Genomic DNA, 17,073 nt, shown 5'->3' on the forward strand with positions numbered 1-17,073 from the left:
TTTACTTACTGTTAAAGAATGCTTGTAAAGTGTGGGTTAACTGTGCTAAGAAAGTAATCTTTATTCTTGGGTTTGGAAAATGAACCACTTTTAGCAGATCTTTGATGTTTTCAGAGATGCTAGGGTTAGAATTTCCAGATCCTTATTTTCCAGGCTAACAATTAAATTAATAAGTTAAAACATTTTAGTAGTTTATAAACGCATAGGAAAAGGACTGGATAGACACTAATGTCAAAAGGGAGACATAGAAAAGAGAATGATTGTGTTTTACTCTCATGGGTCTATAATCTTTACAATGAGAATGTGTTTTATATTAAATAGTTGTGTAATAAAAATTCAAACAAATTTTATTCTGGTCACAAGCATGCTTTCTGCTCTGTCCCAGACAACAAAAATTACCCACATTCTCTCTACTATGTTCACTTAGCTCATCACACTCTGCCTTTTTAAAACACCTTTTGATACAAAACTTTTTGCAAATTTAATTTTTTAAAAATAACCTGCTGATTCACTGGTTTGTAATAGAGGACAGAGTCCTTTCTAGATCCTCGAATTTCGTGCCTATCTCCAAGGCACATCCCCACATCCCGTCACAGTGCTGCAGGATTAGGGAGGATTGCTTCCAGCTGAAAGAGATGGGAGGCCGTAAAGGCTCTTTCTTCTGGATGACGTTGGAAAGGAAGAAACATGGAGTTAGAAATGCTTATGTCTCCACACGTAGCCTCTTCCTGGGCAACCCTGGACAGTCTCTGTCTGCCAAGGTGATCATTGTACTTGCAAATTTACCTAACCTGTTGACTGCCTGTGTTACATTTACTATTGAACCAGCTAAAGTTCAAAATTAACTTTTGATCACTGACTAACTTTCAGTTTGAACCAAAAAAATAAAAAGAGGAAATAGCCACGTAAAAGGAAATACAGCTTGATTTCATTTTTTTCTTGTTTTATTTGATGAACTAAATTGTCCATTCTTCAGGGGCTCAGAATAGATATTTCCTTTTGTTTTGTATCAAATATTAAAGAGAGTTTGACCTTCTTTGCAGGTCAGAAAATTAATTAGTTAACTCTGGATATTGAATATGCCACAAAGTATCCTAAAATACTTCAGATCATTTCTAGAATGAGGCAAGGCCTAAAGAAATAAATCCTCTAAATCGAGTGAGGTTGGCCAAAGATACCTAGCATTTTATGGTTGGCTGAAGATACCCAGCATTTTATTAACTCTTTATGACTTCTTTATCACGAGATTTGAGTCACCTGCTACTAAGACACATAAATAGATTGTTTGGTCAACACACAACATGTGGATTAAAGTATAACTTTCAGAGGCAGAGAATCCAAGGGGTAAAAATACCACATTTGCTCAGTATTCTACCACAGTGCAGTGGCACAAGGTGGCACTGTACCTGGATTAGTCTTATTTCTGTTTCCTAGTGTTGGGGGTAACTCTGGACTGCATTATGCTGGTGGGCCTATAGTTTGTCTTCAAGTTTTTAAAAAATCTCAGTCACTAAAAAAAAAAAAAAAAAAATCTGTAGTTCCAACATAGCTCTAAAATCTACTCATGTGCCACAGTGAATTTCAGGCAAAATATGACCCCACGAAACAGACCTCCATTGTGACAGTACCTATTATAATTAAATACTCATTCTTGTGTAATCCATTTTAATAATAACTGTAGCCACCAATATATGTGTGAGGCAAAATGCTGGGCATTTTATTGCCATTATAACTGATAACAACAACCTTTCATGGTAGGTATTACTATCCCAATTTACAACCAAGAAAGTGACAGAGCTGATGATTGAAACCAGGTTTGTCTGGTTCCAAAGCCTAGGACTTCATAGCAGTCATTCAGATCGTGGCACCGTATTTGATAAAACTTTAGTTGCAAACTACTTATTCCTATTGTTCTTAATAAAAGCCCATTATATGCTTGACCAGGCATTTAAATGTTTGAAAGTAGTATAATGCAATACTGATTGGTTTGTCTTTTACATAAATGTAATACTGATTTATTTTTCCCCTTTAGCCACCAGCTAAGTACCTTCTTCCAGAGGTGACGGTGCTTGACTATGGAAAGAAATGTGTGGTCATTGATTTAGATGAAACATTGGTGCACAGTTCGTTTAAGGTAAATCAACATAAAAAAACAATCCATGATCTTTGTGATTTGATAACAATTGTATTGGAAAAGGGAAAACAAAAAGGATGAAAGCTTATGGTGGTTAGTGTGTGACTTCACTCTTCATGTAGAAATCCCAGGAGCTGCTTATTAACCCAGGTGAACATTAACTAAAGTAGTTGAATATTAACATAATTAGTTTGGAAAGAAAACACTAAGCTACCAACATCACTGGGACCTCATTCTTAGGAGGTTTGCATTTTCCAATGCTGTAACCGCTGCAGAAATACTTTTCAGGTGGCACAAGGCACTCAGTGCCCCCAGGATACTGTTTATATTTGTCAAGATGACCAGAGTGCTATGTGTTTTATTGGGAGGGGGAGGGGAGTCTCTGTTGGAAACTGTCAAATGACCTGGTATCATGGAGATTTTCCCAGATTGATTTTTGAAAGATGTCCAACTCTGAAGAAGACTTCCAGACTTCAGGGCATCTGAACAGATTCAGCCATTTAATTTGAGCATCTTCATGACAAGAAGTGGCTGGGGTTTTTTGCAAGCTTCACAGCTAAATGAGTACCCACCTTCAGGACTTCCCTCCTGAAGGGTGTGGAGGTCAGACACTCTTCCTTCCTGTCACCTTCCCTGATCTCCATCTTCCTGCTGGAAAAACAGCAGAAACGGGCTCCATGCAGGAAGAGCTGTGGCGACACTGTTAAGAAATGAGTTAGTTAACCATTTTTTTTTGACATGAAATAAATTGTATAAAAGAGGCAAATGATGAAAAGTTTGGAAATAGGAGATTGGTGTTTTGGGGAGAAGAAGCAGGTATTTAGGATTCTGGTCTTGTTTTCCTTGGATTATTTCTGGTAATGGGACTGCTCTATCATTGTACTGCATTCCTCTTTCCCCCACCAGCCTGGGACTCCCCTTCACTGAGAGACATGAAGGTCACCATCCATGATGGGGCATGTGTCTCACATGAACCATAGTCATTCCTTACAAGTTGTAGGAAGCAGAAGAGCTGTCAAATGTGCCCAAACACCTTTCTACCAGAAACATCCTTCTTTGTTCTTCTCACTAAACAGAGACCTTTCTGGTAGGACAAAGCCAGAAAATTGTCTTTGAGTCCTTTGAAGAGTGGAGAAGAGACCACACTGACCTCTAGCAGTGAGAAATTGCCTTGTTCTGGCTACTGGGGCATGCAGGGACCACCTCATTCCCTAGCACTTGAGGACCAGCCCCTTCCATAGTTGGTCCAGGGGATATGGTGACCTTGTGTCCCAGCTTAACCCTAGATAGCATTGGAAGCCATTTCTCCCCCATGGGCAAGTTGCTCAGGACTTTTCCAAGTCTCTGTGAAGGAAAGCCCTTCAGAGCAGGGGTCGGTTGCCACCACAGCATAGAGAACTCCCTCCCAAGCAACTGTGGGAGTGTAGGCAACACTGGCCAGATCACCCGATGTTACTGAGGATTCCTGGCTCCAAAGGCAAGGCCCTGGTAGCCCCCAGTGTCTCTAGCACCTGCTTGGAGAGCATTGATGCCACAAGATAATGTGAATGGCATTTCCTCATTTCTTCCCTCCCCTGGCCTGCCTACATTTGCAACCAGAATATTCTTTATGGTTTTTAAAGTTCTGGGCATTTCAAAGTCCTTTGAGAATCTGAAAGCTGTGAATCCTCTTCCCTTCAAAAATGTACATTTGTACAATGCATAGGTTCATGGATCCCAAGTGAAGAACCCTAGCTGTAGCAGAGTCTCCTTTATACCAGCAGGAGAGAGGAGAGTAAGGATGGTGCTTGCTGTAAGCTGGGGAATGGTTTTTCTCTTTTTAATATACTCCGTGGAATGTGATTCCATAATCTAATGCCTTGGGAGAGTCTCTTCCTTCAGTCTTTCCTTTTGTTTTTTAGCATGATTCTGATTTTAGTTGTGCAATTATATGATATTAAACTCATCCTTGGCCTTCCAACTCTGGGAGTAAATAAACAGTGATCATAAGCTAAGTGCTTAGTAACGGTGCTATGACCTAGCATTGTCCATGTTTTTTTGTTTTGTTTTTTGTTTTTTAGTTTATATATCAACAAAGAGGGTTTGTGTGTACTGTGATGGGCTTAAAAGCAGACTTCGGTTCAGAGTCTGACCAGACGCTGTACCCCTACCCCTGCCCAGAGGCCACCACACACACCTTCTCCTTCCTTCTGTCTCTCTTCTCTTGTTCAGGGGTTTGCAGGCTGATGATTCAGTTGGGCCTGTTCATTTAAGTAGTTTTGTACCTAATTTGTGGAATTCCATTGAGAACTGTGTGTAAGTTCATCATTGAGAACGTAATGACTGCTGAAGAATCGTATTTGAATTTTAAATGTCATTAATATTGTCAAAGAGTTATTTAAAATATCCAGAAGTTTGTGGGTATGCTGGATGTTGTGTTCCTTGGAGTGGAGCAGGCATAGGGTGGGCTGGCTCTGTACCCCCACCCAAGGCAGGAGCTGGTGCCAGGCTACCTGGGAGGGCCTGAAATCACTGATTCTCAGTACTGGACTGGGGCCATGGGCATGCATCAGACCCATCACAATAGCTAAGGAAGAGAGGAGAAACTGAGGTCCAAGGAGAGGAAGAGCCTGCCCAAGGGTGTGGCCTGCGGCCTCTGACTTTACCCCTACATGGCCTTGGTACTGTTTTGAGTCCATGTGGCCATCTTCTGCTGAGCAGCCCATCACAGGGCAGCCGCCAGTTGTGGGTCCAAGTACAAATAGTTTTCCCTCAAGCAGCACTGTCCTCTGAGCCCATTACATGCTCAGCTCCTCCCCCTGGTGGCTAGCAGTGATTCCCCATCACCCCAGCAAGACTCTGGGCAAGAGCTGGAGTTTTCAGGAGCCCCATCCTCTAGCCAGGCAGTGCCACACTTTTTGGTTGAGGCCAGGCAGGTGATACTGGACCAAGATGCTGAAAATGTAATGACATTCACAGTGGAAAATAATGTGCTTTCCTGCTTGTGCTTATTTTAAGGAACCAAGGCATGCTTCATCATCCTCCTCCTGAACTGTTTTTTCCAATAACCAAAACATTGGTCTAGGCAGGCTTTTTTCTTGCTAAAATTTCCAGAGTTTTTTTGTTCCTTCAGACATATTAATTATAGTCTCTTTTTTCTCTAGCCTATTAGTAATGCTGATTTTATTGTTCCGGTTGAAATCGATGGAACTATACATCAGGTAAGAAATTGAAGCTAAATTTGAGTTTCAATTAAGATTTTTTAGTACTTACATTTCCTATGAACTTTATTTCTAAATTCTCATTTCAGTAATAACTTTATTACGGAATCAAAAGGAAGCATACTGTAATAAATACAATGTTTTTCTTTTTTTCACTCCAATGAATTTATTTTATACTGAGATTATAAGGAAACTATAGTCGTAAATATTAGATGCGGTTGCAAGTTCAAATAGTTCTTTGATTTGAATTTCAGAAGTTTCCGTATCCCCCACTGGCCTAGCTTGATGGTCTAATTAACTTCCTTGTGTAATTGCTTTCGGCTACTCTCCTAGCAGGCAACAGGAAAATGCCACAAGTCACCCACTTATGGTGGATTCTCGGGAAAAAGTGTCCATTTTCAATGCCAGCTGCTCCAGACTGATCTTATCATTCCTGCGTCGTTTTCTCCAGAGAATCTTTAGCAAATACCCACCCCAAAAGAAAAAGGGGGAAGGGTGTGAGTTTTCGGATCCGCAGGCTGCTATGAATAAAGATGCCGTAGTCAGTTGGCATGCGTCTTCGTTGCTTCTGATTTTTTTTCCTTATCTGCATAAAGCTCTTCCGGAAACAACTTCATTTATGAACAAATTGGGAACATTGTAGGAAAACTAGCTTTAGAGGTTGAAGCTGGGGAGCTTTTGTCAGGTTTTCCACAGGGATGATCTAACCATCTTCCTTGTCAAGTCCAAGGTCTTAAAGGGAGCGTATCTGGCCTGATATCCCAGGAAGGAGACTTTCCTGGTACTTGAGCCACAACGGGATGTCTTTTCTTAGCAATGTCAGTAGTCTTTGGTTCTTGAGTGCAAGGTGTCAGAACTGGAGAAAGCTTGGGAATCAGCTGGTCCAGCTGCCTCATTGTCTAGATGGAGAAACTGAGGCTCCGCCAGGGAAGGGGTTGGTTAAAGGTCATACGATGGGAAGAATTAAAATGAAAATTCCAGTCTCCTGCCTCCTGGCCCAGGGCTCTTTTCCTGATACGCAAGTCCCTTCCCTCCCATGTCCTTGCTTTCTTGCTTATTCTCCAGGACATCCTGCCAGGAAACAGTCCCGGGGAGAGGCAGCTTTTTCCCTAGTGTTTCCACACTTCATGCTTTTAAAAGCCATCACAGAGCCAAAACGGCAGGCACTTGGGCATTTAACATTTGCAAAAGCATCAACTGAATTAACTCAGCATCTGAGAAGCAGTTAAGGCTTCTGCATTTATCATCTTGGCTTGTGTTACATAGTGCTCATGATGAGACAAAGGAGAGGCTGCCCAATGGCATAGCAAGAATTAGGAGAGAAATTAATCCTTCGTACCACGTGACTGTAAGCATGACTGGCCTGCCCACTGCTGACCCATTCTTGCAGGAGCTCCCCCACCCTCCATCTTGGCTGTGCTGTGATATCACAAGGTCCCAGGGCTGGGGTCAGAAATTCTCTCCCGAGGGAATGAAGCCACAGGAGCCAAGAGCAGGAGGACCAAGGCCCTGGCGAAGGCCGTGGCCTCGTTCAAGTAATCCAGGATAGGCTGTGCAGGTCCCAATGGGCCTATTCTTGGTTACTTGCACGGGGACGCGGGCCTGGACGCCGGCATCCGGGCTCAGGACCCCCCTCTCTGCCAGAGGCACCAACACCAGAGTTCACAAATCAGTCTCCAGCCCTTTGCATGTAGCAAAGCTTGCTTTCCAAGCAGGACTCCCAGGGTGACTGAGGACTACAGGCCACACCCGTTTGCTGGCAACGAGGAGTCTTGTGGGCAAAGTGGGAGTCTGCAGCTGTTGCAGCCACAGGCCCTGCCCTCAGCCCTACCCCAGCCTCCCAGCTCCTCAGAGCTGTGCTGGCACCCGTGCTATGACATCCTGTTCCTCCAGCCCCTCGCTCCACCCTCAGCCACAAATCCATGTCCACCTCCTTCTTTCAGTCACCCATGAATTTCCCACTGAGTCCTGGCCCTCCTGAGCTCCTGCTTCTAGCACCTTGACAATGACTTGGTTCTGTATAGAATTCCTCGGCCAGCAGCACACCCAGCATGTGGTGCAGAGCCCTCATCTCCCCTCTGCTGCTCCTCCTGCCATTCTCACCTGCTCCATCTGCCATTCAAGGCCCTAATGTGCCCACTGTGACCTGCCTCTCACTTCATCTTCAGCCACTTCCTCTCCCAGACCCTGCTGCTCCCGCTTCTCTCACTACCTCTGATGGCTGGGCACACAGCCTGGCTACTCTCTAGCTTCTCAAGTATTCTCAGGCCTCGGGTCTCACCCTCTACTGTTTCCTCTGCCTGAAAGCCCACTTCTCAACCTTATTGGCCTGGTGAACTCCTTCAAGGTCCAGGCCAAATGTTATCTTCTATGATCCCCTCCCCTTGTGAGGGGAGTTAATTGTCCTTAATTTATCCCTCTACTACAACTTTCATTATGCCATGTTTATTTTTATATGTTTTTGCCTATGTCTGTTCTAGAGTATGAGCTCTTCAAGGGCAAGGCCTGTGTTTTATTCATCTTTGCAACTACATCAGGCTGAGCTCAGAGCTGGGGCTCAGTAAACATACTGAATTGAATTTTAAAGAGTTTGATTTATTTTAGTGAAGTGGCTAATTTCAAACGGAATTTATTCAAGTTTGAATTAGTTCTTCCCTCCTCCCACTTCCTCTGTCTTCTCTCACCAGCTTTGCCTTCTCTCCCATCTCCCTTGTTTCCCCAGATTCATTCAGGCTCCCTAATCAAGAACCTATGTATGGTCTGAAGCCTGGCCTCCTCACTGCTACCCCCTGGCCTGGCCTGGTCAAAAGGGTGCACAGAGCCCAGCCATTCTAGAAAAGGCTACTCTTTGCACCCCTCTGCTCAGAGACCCCTCCTGATGGATTATGTCTGGGGTCCAGGAATAGCGATGGTTTCACATCCCCTGAAACATACCAAGCCCACCCTTTATGGTGTCATAGACAGCTTCCCAAGCTGACAAGGAAGCCCCTTCTTGCAGCTTTGCTGGGCCTGTGCTTCAACCCCAGACCTTCCTAGTAAGGGGGATGTCCATCCAGAACAGAAGGTGGCAGCCAGAGCAATCCCAGACCTGCTGGGCAGTATGCTGGGCCTGGACCTCTGAAAGGACAACACCCAGACCGTGGCCCGTGCCCACACAGGTCCTGACCCTGCCAAGAAACACACGTGAAATAAATGAGTCATTACACACAAACATGGTACAACCCTTCCATTTGCTGGCCCTGAATATCCCCAAGACCCTCACACCATGGTCAGCTTCTCTTTTTCCCTTAGGAGGGGCGTCTGCAGTGAACTCAGACCTGGAGCCCTGTCTGAGGAGTGCCACGTCTGACTCCATAGCCCCTCATACAGTCTAGGCCTCTGCCTGCTGTGCATAGACCTGGGGTAGGGAGGCAGGAACCTTTGTAGCAATTCTTCCTACAGTGGGCATTTGGGCCCCAGGCCATCCCCAGCAACTGCCACATCTGACCAGCCTGCTGTCTCCTGCCATTGCAGGTGTATGTGCTGAAGCGGCCACATGTGGACGAGTTCCTCCAGAGGATGGGGCAGCTTTTTGAATGTGTGCTCTTTACTGCCAGCTTGGCCAAGGTGAGTCCTGCTTCCCAGCCCCACACTCCCAGCCTGGTACTCCCAGCCCCTCCACCCCTACCCCCAATCTGTCAAGCAGCCCTTTGTTTTGGTGGGGGAAGCCATTTCTATGGTGACAGGTTCCCACCCCAGATGGGATGGATGCAGGCCATGTGCATGGTGCCAGTCTGAAAGCCTTCTGGGTTACCATGGTGACAGGGAGCACTTAGAGCAAATGCTCCATGAAGTTGCTGTGTGCAGCCACCTGAAGCTGGGTGTCCACAGTCCAGAGAATCACAAACAGGTCCAGTGTAATGGACAAAGGATGGTGTACCCCTCAACCATTGACTGTCGTACCCCTCAACCATTGACTGTCAGCCAAATGCTAGAGGCCCCTGTGTCCTTGGGTTTTGCTTTCACAGATTTGAGGGAGAAGCAAGTGAGAGATAAGTGTTGGACACTCACCCACATGCTTGGGCTGAATGAGAGTTCCAACTGCCCTAATGAGCTGTATGATCTGAGGCAAGTTACTTCACTTCTCATGTCGGTTTCTTCTATAAATTGGGGATAATTCCAGCTACCTTGTGGCTAGATCACATGAAATAACATATGTAAAGGACTTAGCACAGTGTCTGACTCACATACAGCAAGTATTCATTGAGCACTTGCTGTGTTCCACATACTGTGCTGGGCATTGTCACATGATAAGCACTCCTGATGTTCATTATTTTGTGTTACAATTATTTGTTGATGATGATAGGCTGGGCGCGGTTGCTCATGCCTGTAATCCCAACACTTTGGGAGGCCAAGGAGGGCGTATCACCTGAGGTCAGGAGTTCAAGACCAGCCTGGCCAACATGGTGAAATCCCGTCTCAAAATACAAAAATTAGCTGGGCATGGTGGCGGGCATCTGTAATCCCAGCTACTCGGGAGGCTGAGGCACGAGAATTGCTTGAACCCAGAAGGCAGAGGTTGCAGTGAGCCGAGATCATGCCACTGCACTCTACCCTGGGCGACAGTGACTCCGTCTCAAAAATATATATACATATATTTATTGGTGATGATAAAATCATTCAGACATATCTTGATCCTAAAGCTTGATATGAATCTGACCTAAAATCTACACTGGCTCTGATCAAATAGAATGGTTTCTTTGTCCTCTCCACTGTTTAAGGAAACTAGCAGGTTCCCAAGCCTCCCAGTATGGTTTAGTCTCCCCCTTCACAGGTGTGGCAGGGTGCCTGTGCTGTGTGGGGCAGGCAGGGTAGGCCTTGCTCCTCCCAGGAGATCTTTGCCTTGACCATTTCCCAAACTCTGACTCTGATGGGGCTGACACCATCCATTTGTTGGTAGCACCACAGTTGTCTCCATGGGCATCTCAGGGACCCTGAGTGGTCCCAAAGATGAGTTTTCTGGGGCCCAGGTTAACCATTTGCCTGTCTCCAGGACATCACACAGTAGCTTCCTCCGCCATGTCCTGCTTCTGGACGGTGCCCTGATGCCCATACTCCCTTCTCTTCCTCTGCATGTTCCACTGCTTTGCTGGCCTGGCCATTGCTGGTTGGGTCCATCTCTGTGATGATTGAGGGGCGGGAGAGCCCCACTTGCACAAATGCTGCCAGACTTATCACCAGGCCTTAGAGCATGAACCAGTGGAGTGGGATTCAAAATCCTCGTCCTTATTTTTGCATTTCAAAAAGAGAACAAGGCCTCAGGGAAAATAGAGTCTTCCCCAGTGGGTAATCTTTCAGATGAGTGGTACCAAGATTAATTGTTATCTGTAGCATCAGTGGCTCTTCCAACAGTGCTCTGGGATGCTGAAGGGCCTGAAGTAATAACCAAAGAAATAAACAAGAAGATTGCACCAATAGCAGTGAAGTGAGAGCTGTTTTTTGTTTGGGAAAATTGAGAACACTCTTCCTTGGCATTGTCCCCAGCATTTGCTTAAACATCCTTGTTCGGTTACTCTTCCTGGATGGCTCCCACCTGCCCCACCATCTGTCTCTTCAACCCTTCTCTTGCTGCTACTCCAGCCTTGCTGAGCCGAATCAGCTCCCAAGTGCAGCCTTCCACCCTCTTTCCTCGCTGAGGTACATGTCCTGCTGATGGGTGGTCATGCCCCTGTCCTTGGCTCTGGACTCGGCTTCCAGCCAGCAGTAGTGGTGCAGTGGACCTCCTTGCCTGCTGCCCAGGAGCCCGCAGGAACCTCAAGCTGACTGTTGTAGCCTTTCAGTATCTGCTTCATTGTCATTCCTTCCTTCATTCACCCAGCAAATATTTACTTAGTACCTATTGTGTGCCAGGCACAGTACTAAATACTGGGGATATAGCAAAGAAAAAAAGAGACAAAGTCCCTCCCCTTGTGAAGCTTACATTCTTCACATTCATTCTCTAAGGCCTGGAGGCCTCAGACTCAGACACTCTTGAAAGATAGGTGCTACCACAAGTGTTCATGATTATGAGGAAATAGATCATCTTTTTCCATTTAGAGCAAGCTTGTCCAGCCTGTGACCCACAGGGCGCATGCAGCCCAGGACAGCTTTAGATGTGGCCCAACACAAATTCGTAAACTTTCTTAAAACGTTAGGAGATTTTTTTTAAAGCTCATCAGCTATTGTTAGTGGTATTGTATTTTATGTGTGGCCCAAGACAATTCTTCTTCCAATGTGGCCCAGGGAAGCCGAAAGATGGGATACCCCTGATCTGGACTCAGTTGCATACAACCCACCCACGTGGCCCCTGGTTAGCCTCACCAGCAGATGACTGTAGTGCCCTGAGCTCTCACCTCCCTTGGCCAGTAGGAAACACAGCTGCTCCTGGACTCTGCCTCCTACAGGATGTCCTTGGAGAGGAGAGGATGTTCCCACGGAATCATAGCTGCTGCTTGCAGCTTTGCAGCCCACGTCCCACAGCTGTGCTGGCACTTGCTCTGCACTCCACTACTGGCCTTCCCAGCGCCACCAGCCACAGGTGCTCTCTGCCTCCCTGGCAGAGTCACTGGGTCCCGATGATGCCTGGTTGTACCCCTTACTTGGTCTTGGTGCAGGGGCCTGGCCTCGTGTCAGGCTTGGCAACTGCTCCTGTTTCTTCCAGGCCCAGCCACTCAGTATGGCCCACTCTTTTAGGTATCTTCAGTTATGAGGATTTTCTCTCAGAAACCCCTTTATTTCTTTCTCCAAGCCTGCTTTGGGGGAAATTTCCTAGGTCATGAGAGAGGGCCAGGCAGGATGATCCGCAACTGTGAGCTGGGCTCAAACTCCCATCCAGCTCCTGGGCTTCAAGGAAGTGGATGGGCATCTATGGGAGTGGACGGCTGGGCACCATCCTGTCACTCAGGGGCTGGTCTGGCCCAAGTGCCCAGAGGACCTCTAGGGGGCAGTGTCATGCCATTCAAGACACATTGGAGCCAGCTCATTCATTCAGTGGTGAAATTCATGTTTACTGAGCCCCTCTTGTGGTAGATACTCTGGGAGGTGCTAGGGATGTGGTGGTGGGGATGTTTCAGGCCTGGGCCCTGACAAGGAGAGAGGAAATCAAGCAATCCCACATAGTACTCCACTCTGTGAGGGAAACAACCCAGAAAGGAAGATAGATGTGGCTCTAGGTGGATGGGAGAGGAAGTCAAGACCTGAAAAACCAGGAGACAGATGTTCTGCAAAGAGCTGGGGAGAGAATGCATGCAGAGGGAACACTGGTACAAAGGTCCTGACCATACTCAAAGCCAGTGTGGCTCCAGGGGCTCCAGATGGAGCTCATTCAGCTGTGCCATGTGGGACGCAGCAGTGAGGAACGTGGGCCTTACTCCAAGTGCAGTGTGTAGACAGTGGAGAGTTTTCAGCAGAGGAGTGACATGATGGCACATATGTTTTCCAGTGGCCACTCTGACAGCTTCTAGGTGAATGGGCTAGAAAGGAGACCCCGTGGGAAAGACAGGTTTTTCACGAGGCTCGCACAGCCATCCCAGGCCAGACATTCGAGGCCCAGGCTAAGGGTGGTGGCAATATAAATAGAGAGATACAAATGGAGTCAGGCTATTTTTGGAGATGAAACTGACAATTCCTGATGGTTGGATGTGAGAGAAATGGAAGAATCCAGTGCCATCCTATGTACACGGAGAGGAAAATAACCAGGATCCTAAGACACATCTAATTATTAAATCCATTTTTAAAAAACGTAATCTGGATCTTGCTGCTGTAGTTCAGGGTTTGGGGGGCTCTTTTAAACACCCAGCCTTCATTGTGACACGTCTTTTCCAGTATGCAGACCCTGTGGCTGACCTCCTAGACCGCTGGGGTGTGTTCCGGGCCCGGCTCTTCAGAGAATCATGTGTTTTTCATCGTGGGAACTACGTGAAGGACCTGAGTCGCCTTGGGCGGGAGCTGAGCAAAGTGATCATTGTTGACAATTCCCCTGCCTCATACATCTTCCATCCTGAGAATGCAGTAAGTGGCCCCAAAGAAAGAAAATGTCGTGCTCCATCTGAGCCCTCTGTCTTGCCAGGCAGGTACCACTTTTGAGCACCTACACAAGAAGGTCTCTGGGCCTTTTCCTAATGAAATCCCAGCTCTGCCATTTAGCAGTTGCGTGTCATTGACCAAGTTATTTAACCTCACTGAGCCTCGGTTGCCTCATCTGTCAAATGGGAATTATAGGAATGCTGATCTCATAGGATCATTGGAGGTTGCAGTGTGGCAATATATAAAAAGCACTTAGAATAGTGCTTGAGACTGGTAAATGCTCTATAAGCCTGTATCGTCTTATTGACATTTTTAGTATTGTTATTGACAAGGGTTCTGCTGGCAGTAACCTCCTGGAGCCAGCTACTGCGTAGGACTTCATGACCCCTGTAGACTAAGGAGGCCTGGTTGATCTCTTTAACAGAAGTATTTCTTAAGAATGAATAGGCCAGGTGTGGTGGCTCACACCTGTAATCCCAACCCTTTGGGAGGCCGAGGCAGATCACAAGGTCAGGAGATCGAGACCATCCTGGCCAACATGGTAAAACCCTGTCTCTACTAAATACAAAAAATTAGCCAGGCGTGGTGGCACGCACCTGTAGTCTCAGCTACTCGGGAGGCTGCGGCAGGGCAATCACTTGAACCCGGGAGGCAGAGGTTGCAGTGAGCTGAGATCCCACCACTTTACTCCAGCCTGGCGACAGATGGAGACTCCGTCTCAGAAAAAAAAAAAAAAAAGAATAAAACACTTCAATAAGGTCTTCAAATAAGACTGCCAAGCTTTGCTACCTCATCATGATGTCTAAAAAGCACCCATTGGGAACATTTCATTCATAAAGCTCCCTGGACCATGGCAGCTCTCGGTGCCTACTCACTGGGTGCAGCACAACTCTCAGGGCAAGAAGGACTGCCTTCCTGCCTGCTGCCTGACACTTCCAGGGGAAAAGAGGCCAACCAGGGCCTCTGGTGACTGCTGACCCCTCAGTCTCTGCCACATCAGGCCCCTAGACCAGGCATTTTTCCCTGGAGAGGATGCTTCCTCTCAAGCACAGGCTTCTCAGATTCTACAAAAGCCTGCAAAGTCCTTTCCTTGAATCCAGAACTCTGCAGTCCCGCTTATAACCAAAAAAAATTCAAACTCAATTAATTTGGCTAGTGTGGAATCATTATTTGAATAAATACTCCAAATGTATTTCTATGTAAATATGTTCATTTTACTGAGTAAATCAAATTCAACATAATATATTTGGTAACGTGTCTCTAACAGATAAGGATTACTTTTTAATATAATCACAAGTCATGGTCAGATCTGACAAAGTAACAGTTTCTTACATTGTCTAATATCCAGATTGTGTTCATATTGTCCCTATCATCTCGAAGTGTTGTGCATTTGGAGTATTTCAATCGGGATCCAAAAAGATCCATGCATTGCTTTGGTTACTATGTCTCTTCATTCTTTTGCAATCTTAACACGTCTCCCTTTCCTCCCCTTTTCTCTTTTATGCCATTTATTTGTTGAAGAAGCCCTGGTGTTTTGTCTTGTAGAAATCTCCTACATTCTGGATTTGTCCAGCTGCTGCCTTGTGATGATGTTTAATATGTTCTTATAGCCACCTTATATCCTCTAAACAAGTAATTAGAGCTCTACTGCTTGATTAGATTCAATTTTTTTTTTTGCAAGAATATATCATAGAGGCCAGATGCAATGGCTCACACCTATAATCCCAGCACTTTGGGAGGCCCAGGCAGGTGATCACTTGAGCCCAAGAGTTTGAGACCAGCCTGGGCAACATGGCAAGACCCTATCTCTTAAAAAAAAAAAAATTAGCCAGACGGGGTGGCAGACACCTGTGGTTCCACTGTCGTTCCAGCTACTTGGGAGGCTGAGGTGGGAGGATCTCTTGAGCCCAGGAGGTCGAGGCTGCAGTGAGCCATGTTCATGCCACTGCACTTCAGCCTGAGTGACAGAGCAAGACCCTATCCCAAAAGAAGAAAAAAATAATACATCATGGGTATTATATGCTTATGAAGATATCATATCAAGGAGGCATAAAATGTCAGGTTAGCCCACTTTTAAAGATTTAAAATTCATCATTGGGTTCAGGTGGTGTTAGCCTGATCCATCTATTATAAAATTCCCCCATGAACCTTTCACCTCATAATTTTATCAGTTGTTGGTGATCATTGTCTACACCCGCTATTTCATGAGGAATTGCAAAATGGCAATTTCTATTTTCAGACTAATGAGTTGGTGTTCTAGCGGCCTCCAAAAGTAGCCAATAATTTTTTTTTAGTATCATTATGAACTCATGGATTTGTTGTAGTTTCAGTCCATTTATTATTCTTTTGCATGCTCTAATTTTCACCTTTGGCTATGGACACTAATAACAAGTCTTTGATATAGGTTGAATATTCTTTATCTAAAATGCTTGGTACCAGAAGTGTCTTGGATTTTGGATTTTTTAGGATTTTGGAATATTTGCATATACATAATTAGATATCTTGGGGATGGAACCAAGTCTAAACATGAAATTCATTTCTGTTTTATGTACAGCTTATACACATAGCCTAAAGGTAATTTTATACAATATTTTTTATAATTTGGGGACACTAAATAAACTGTGTATCATGTGCCTGCGTTTTCACTACCACCTGGCACACGAGGTCAAGTGTAGAATTTTCCACTTGTGATGCCATTGCTCAAAAAATTTTGGATTTTGAGGCATTTTGGGACTCAGATTTTTCAGATTAGGGATGCTCAACCTGTAGCTTCCTTACTTTCTTAAACAACAAGATGTTCCAGGCTCATGATGAACATTTCTTGCCTCAGCCCTGGAACCAGCCATTTTTGTATGGTGCCTGGTCCCTATTAGTGGAAGTGGTATTTAGAGACCACAGTTTAGGTGGATTTTCATTGCTAATGGGATATACTTTACTTCTAGCCCATACTACAGGGCAGAGCTAAAAATGACATATTTTTAGAACGAAAACTAAATCATAAGTTCATACTGGTTTTTCCAATACAACGTTACGTTTTTATGTAACTTCTTTGCTTGTTTTGTTTTTGTATCCCTTTCTCTTATGCTGCAACTCTTGATTTCTAAAGATATTAACATAATTATATAATTGATCTGTAGTGTATGTTTAATAATTTCAGTAGCGGTACTAAATTATGGCTAATAATAAGACAACTGTATGCAGTTTAGGAATTTTTAGAGAGATGTACAGTTATAACACCATGTTTTAAAATCACTTGAATGCCAGGCTTGGTGGCTTACCTGGCTGCTTGCAATCCCAGCACTTTGGGAGGCTGAGGAGGGAGGATTACTTGAGCTTTGGAGTTTGAAACCAGCCTGGACAACAAAGCAAGATCCCGTCGCTACTAAAAAAAAAAAAAAAAAAAAGGCTGGGGTGGTGGCTCATGCCTGTAATCCTAGCACTTTGGGAGGCCGAGGTGGGTGGATCACCTGAGGTCAGGATTTCGAGACCAGCCTGACCAACATGGTGAAACCCTGTCTCTACTAAAATACAAAAACTAGCTGGGCATGGCGGCAGGTGCCTGTAATCTCAGCTACTCAGGAGGCTGAGGCAGGAGAACCCAGGAGTTGGAGGTTGCAGTGAGCTAAGATCACACCATTGCACTCCAGCCTGGGCAACAAGAGCAAAACTCCATCTCAAAAAAAGAAAAAAAAAAAA

The 17,073-nt window shown here is 45.3% G+C and overlaps 1 protein-coding gene and 1 non-coding gene across 3 annotated transcripts in view; both read left to right on the plus strand.

Moving 5' to 3' along the window:
* The window catches only part of CTDSPL (CTD small phosphatase like), a 122,379-nt gene that overhangs the window by 100,462 nt on the left and 4,844 nt on the right, over positions 1-17,073 (plus strand). For both annotated transcript variants that reach the window (XM_034956130.4, XM_034956129.3), the window contains exons 4-7: positions 2,033-2,134; positions 5,278-5,334; positions 8,848-8,940; positions 13,177-13,362. In XM_034956130.4, coding sequence (XP_034812021.1) covers positions 2,033-2,134; positions 5,278-5,334; positions 8,848-8,940; positions 13,177-13,362 — 438 coding nt within the window. The remainder of the gene's footprint in view (positions 1-2,032; positions 2,135-5,277; positions 5,335-8,847; positions 8,941-13,176; positions 13,363-17,073) is intronic.
* Positions 6,856-6,932, plus strand: MIR26A (microRNA mir-26a). The gene has a single exon (NR_106545.1). It is a non-coding gene; the product is annotated as a microRNA mir-26a (primary transcript).

The sequence above is a fragment of the Pan paniscus genome, chromosome 2 (assembly GCF_029289425.2).
Source record: "Pan paniscus chromosome 2, NHGRI_mPanPan1-v2.0_pri, whole genome shotgun sequence".
NCBI classification, from domain to species: domain Eukaryota; kingdom Metazoa; phylum Chordata; class Mammalia; order Primates; family Hominidae; genus Pan; species Pan paniscus.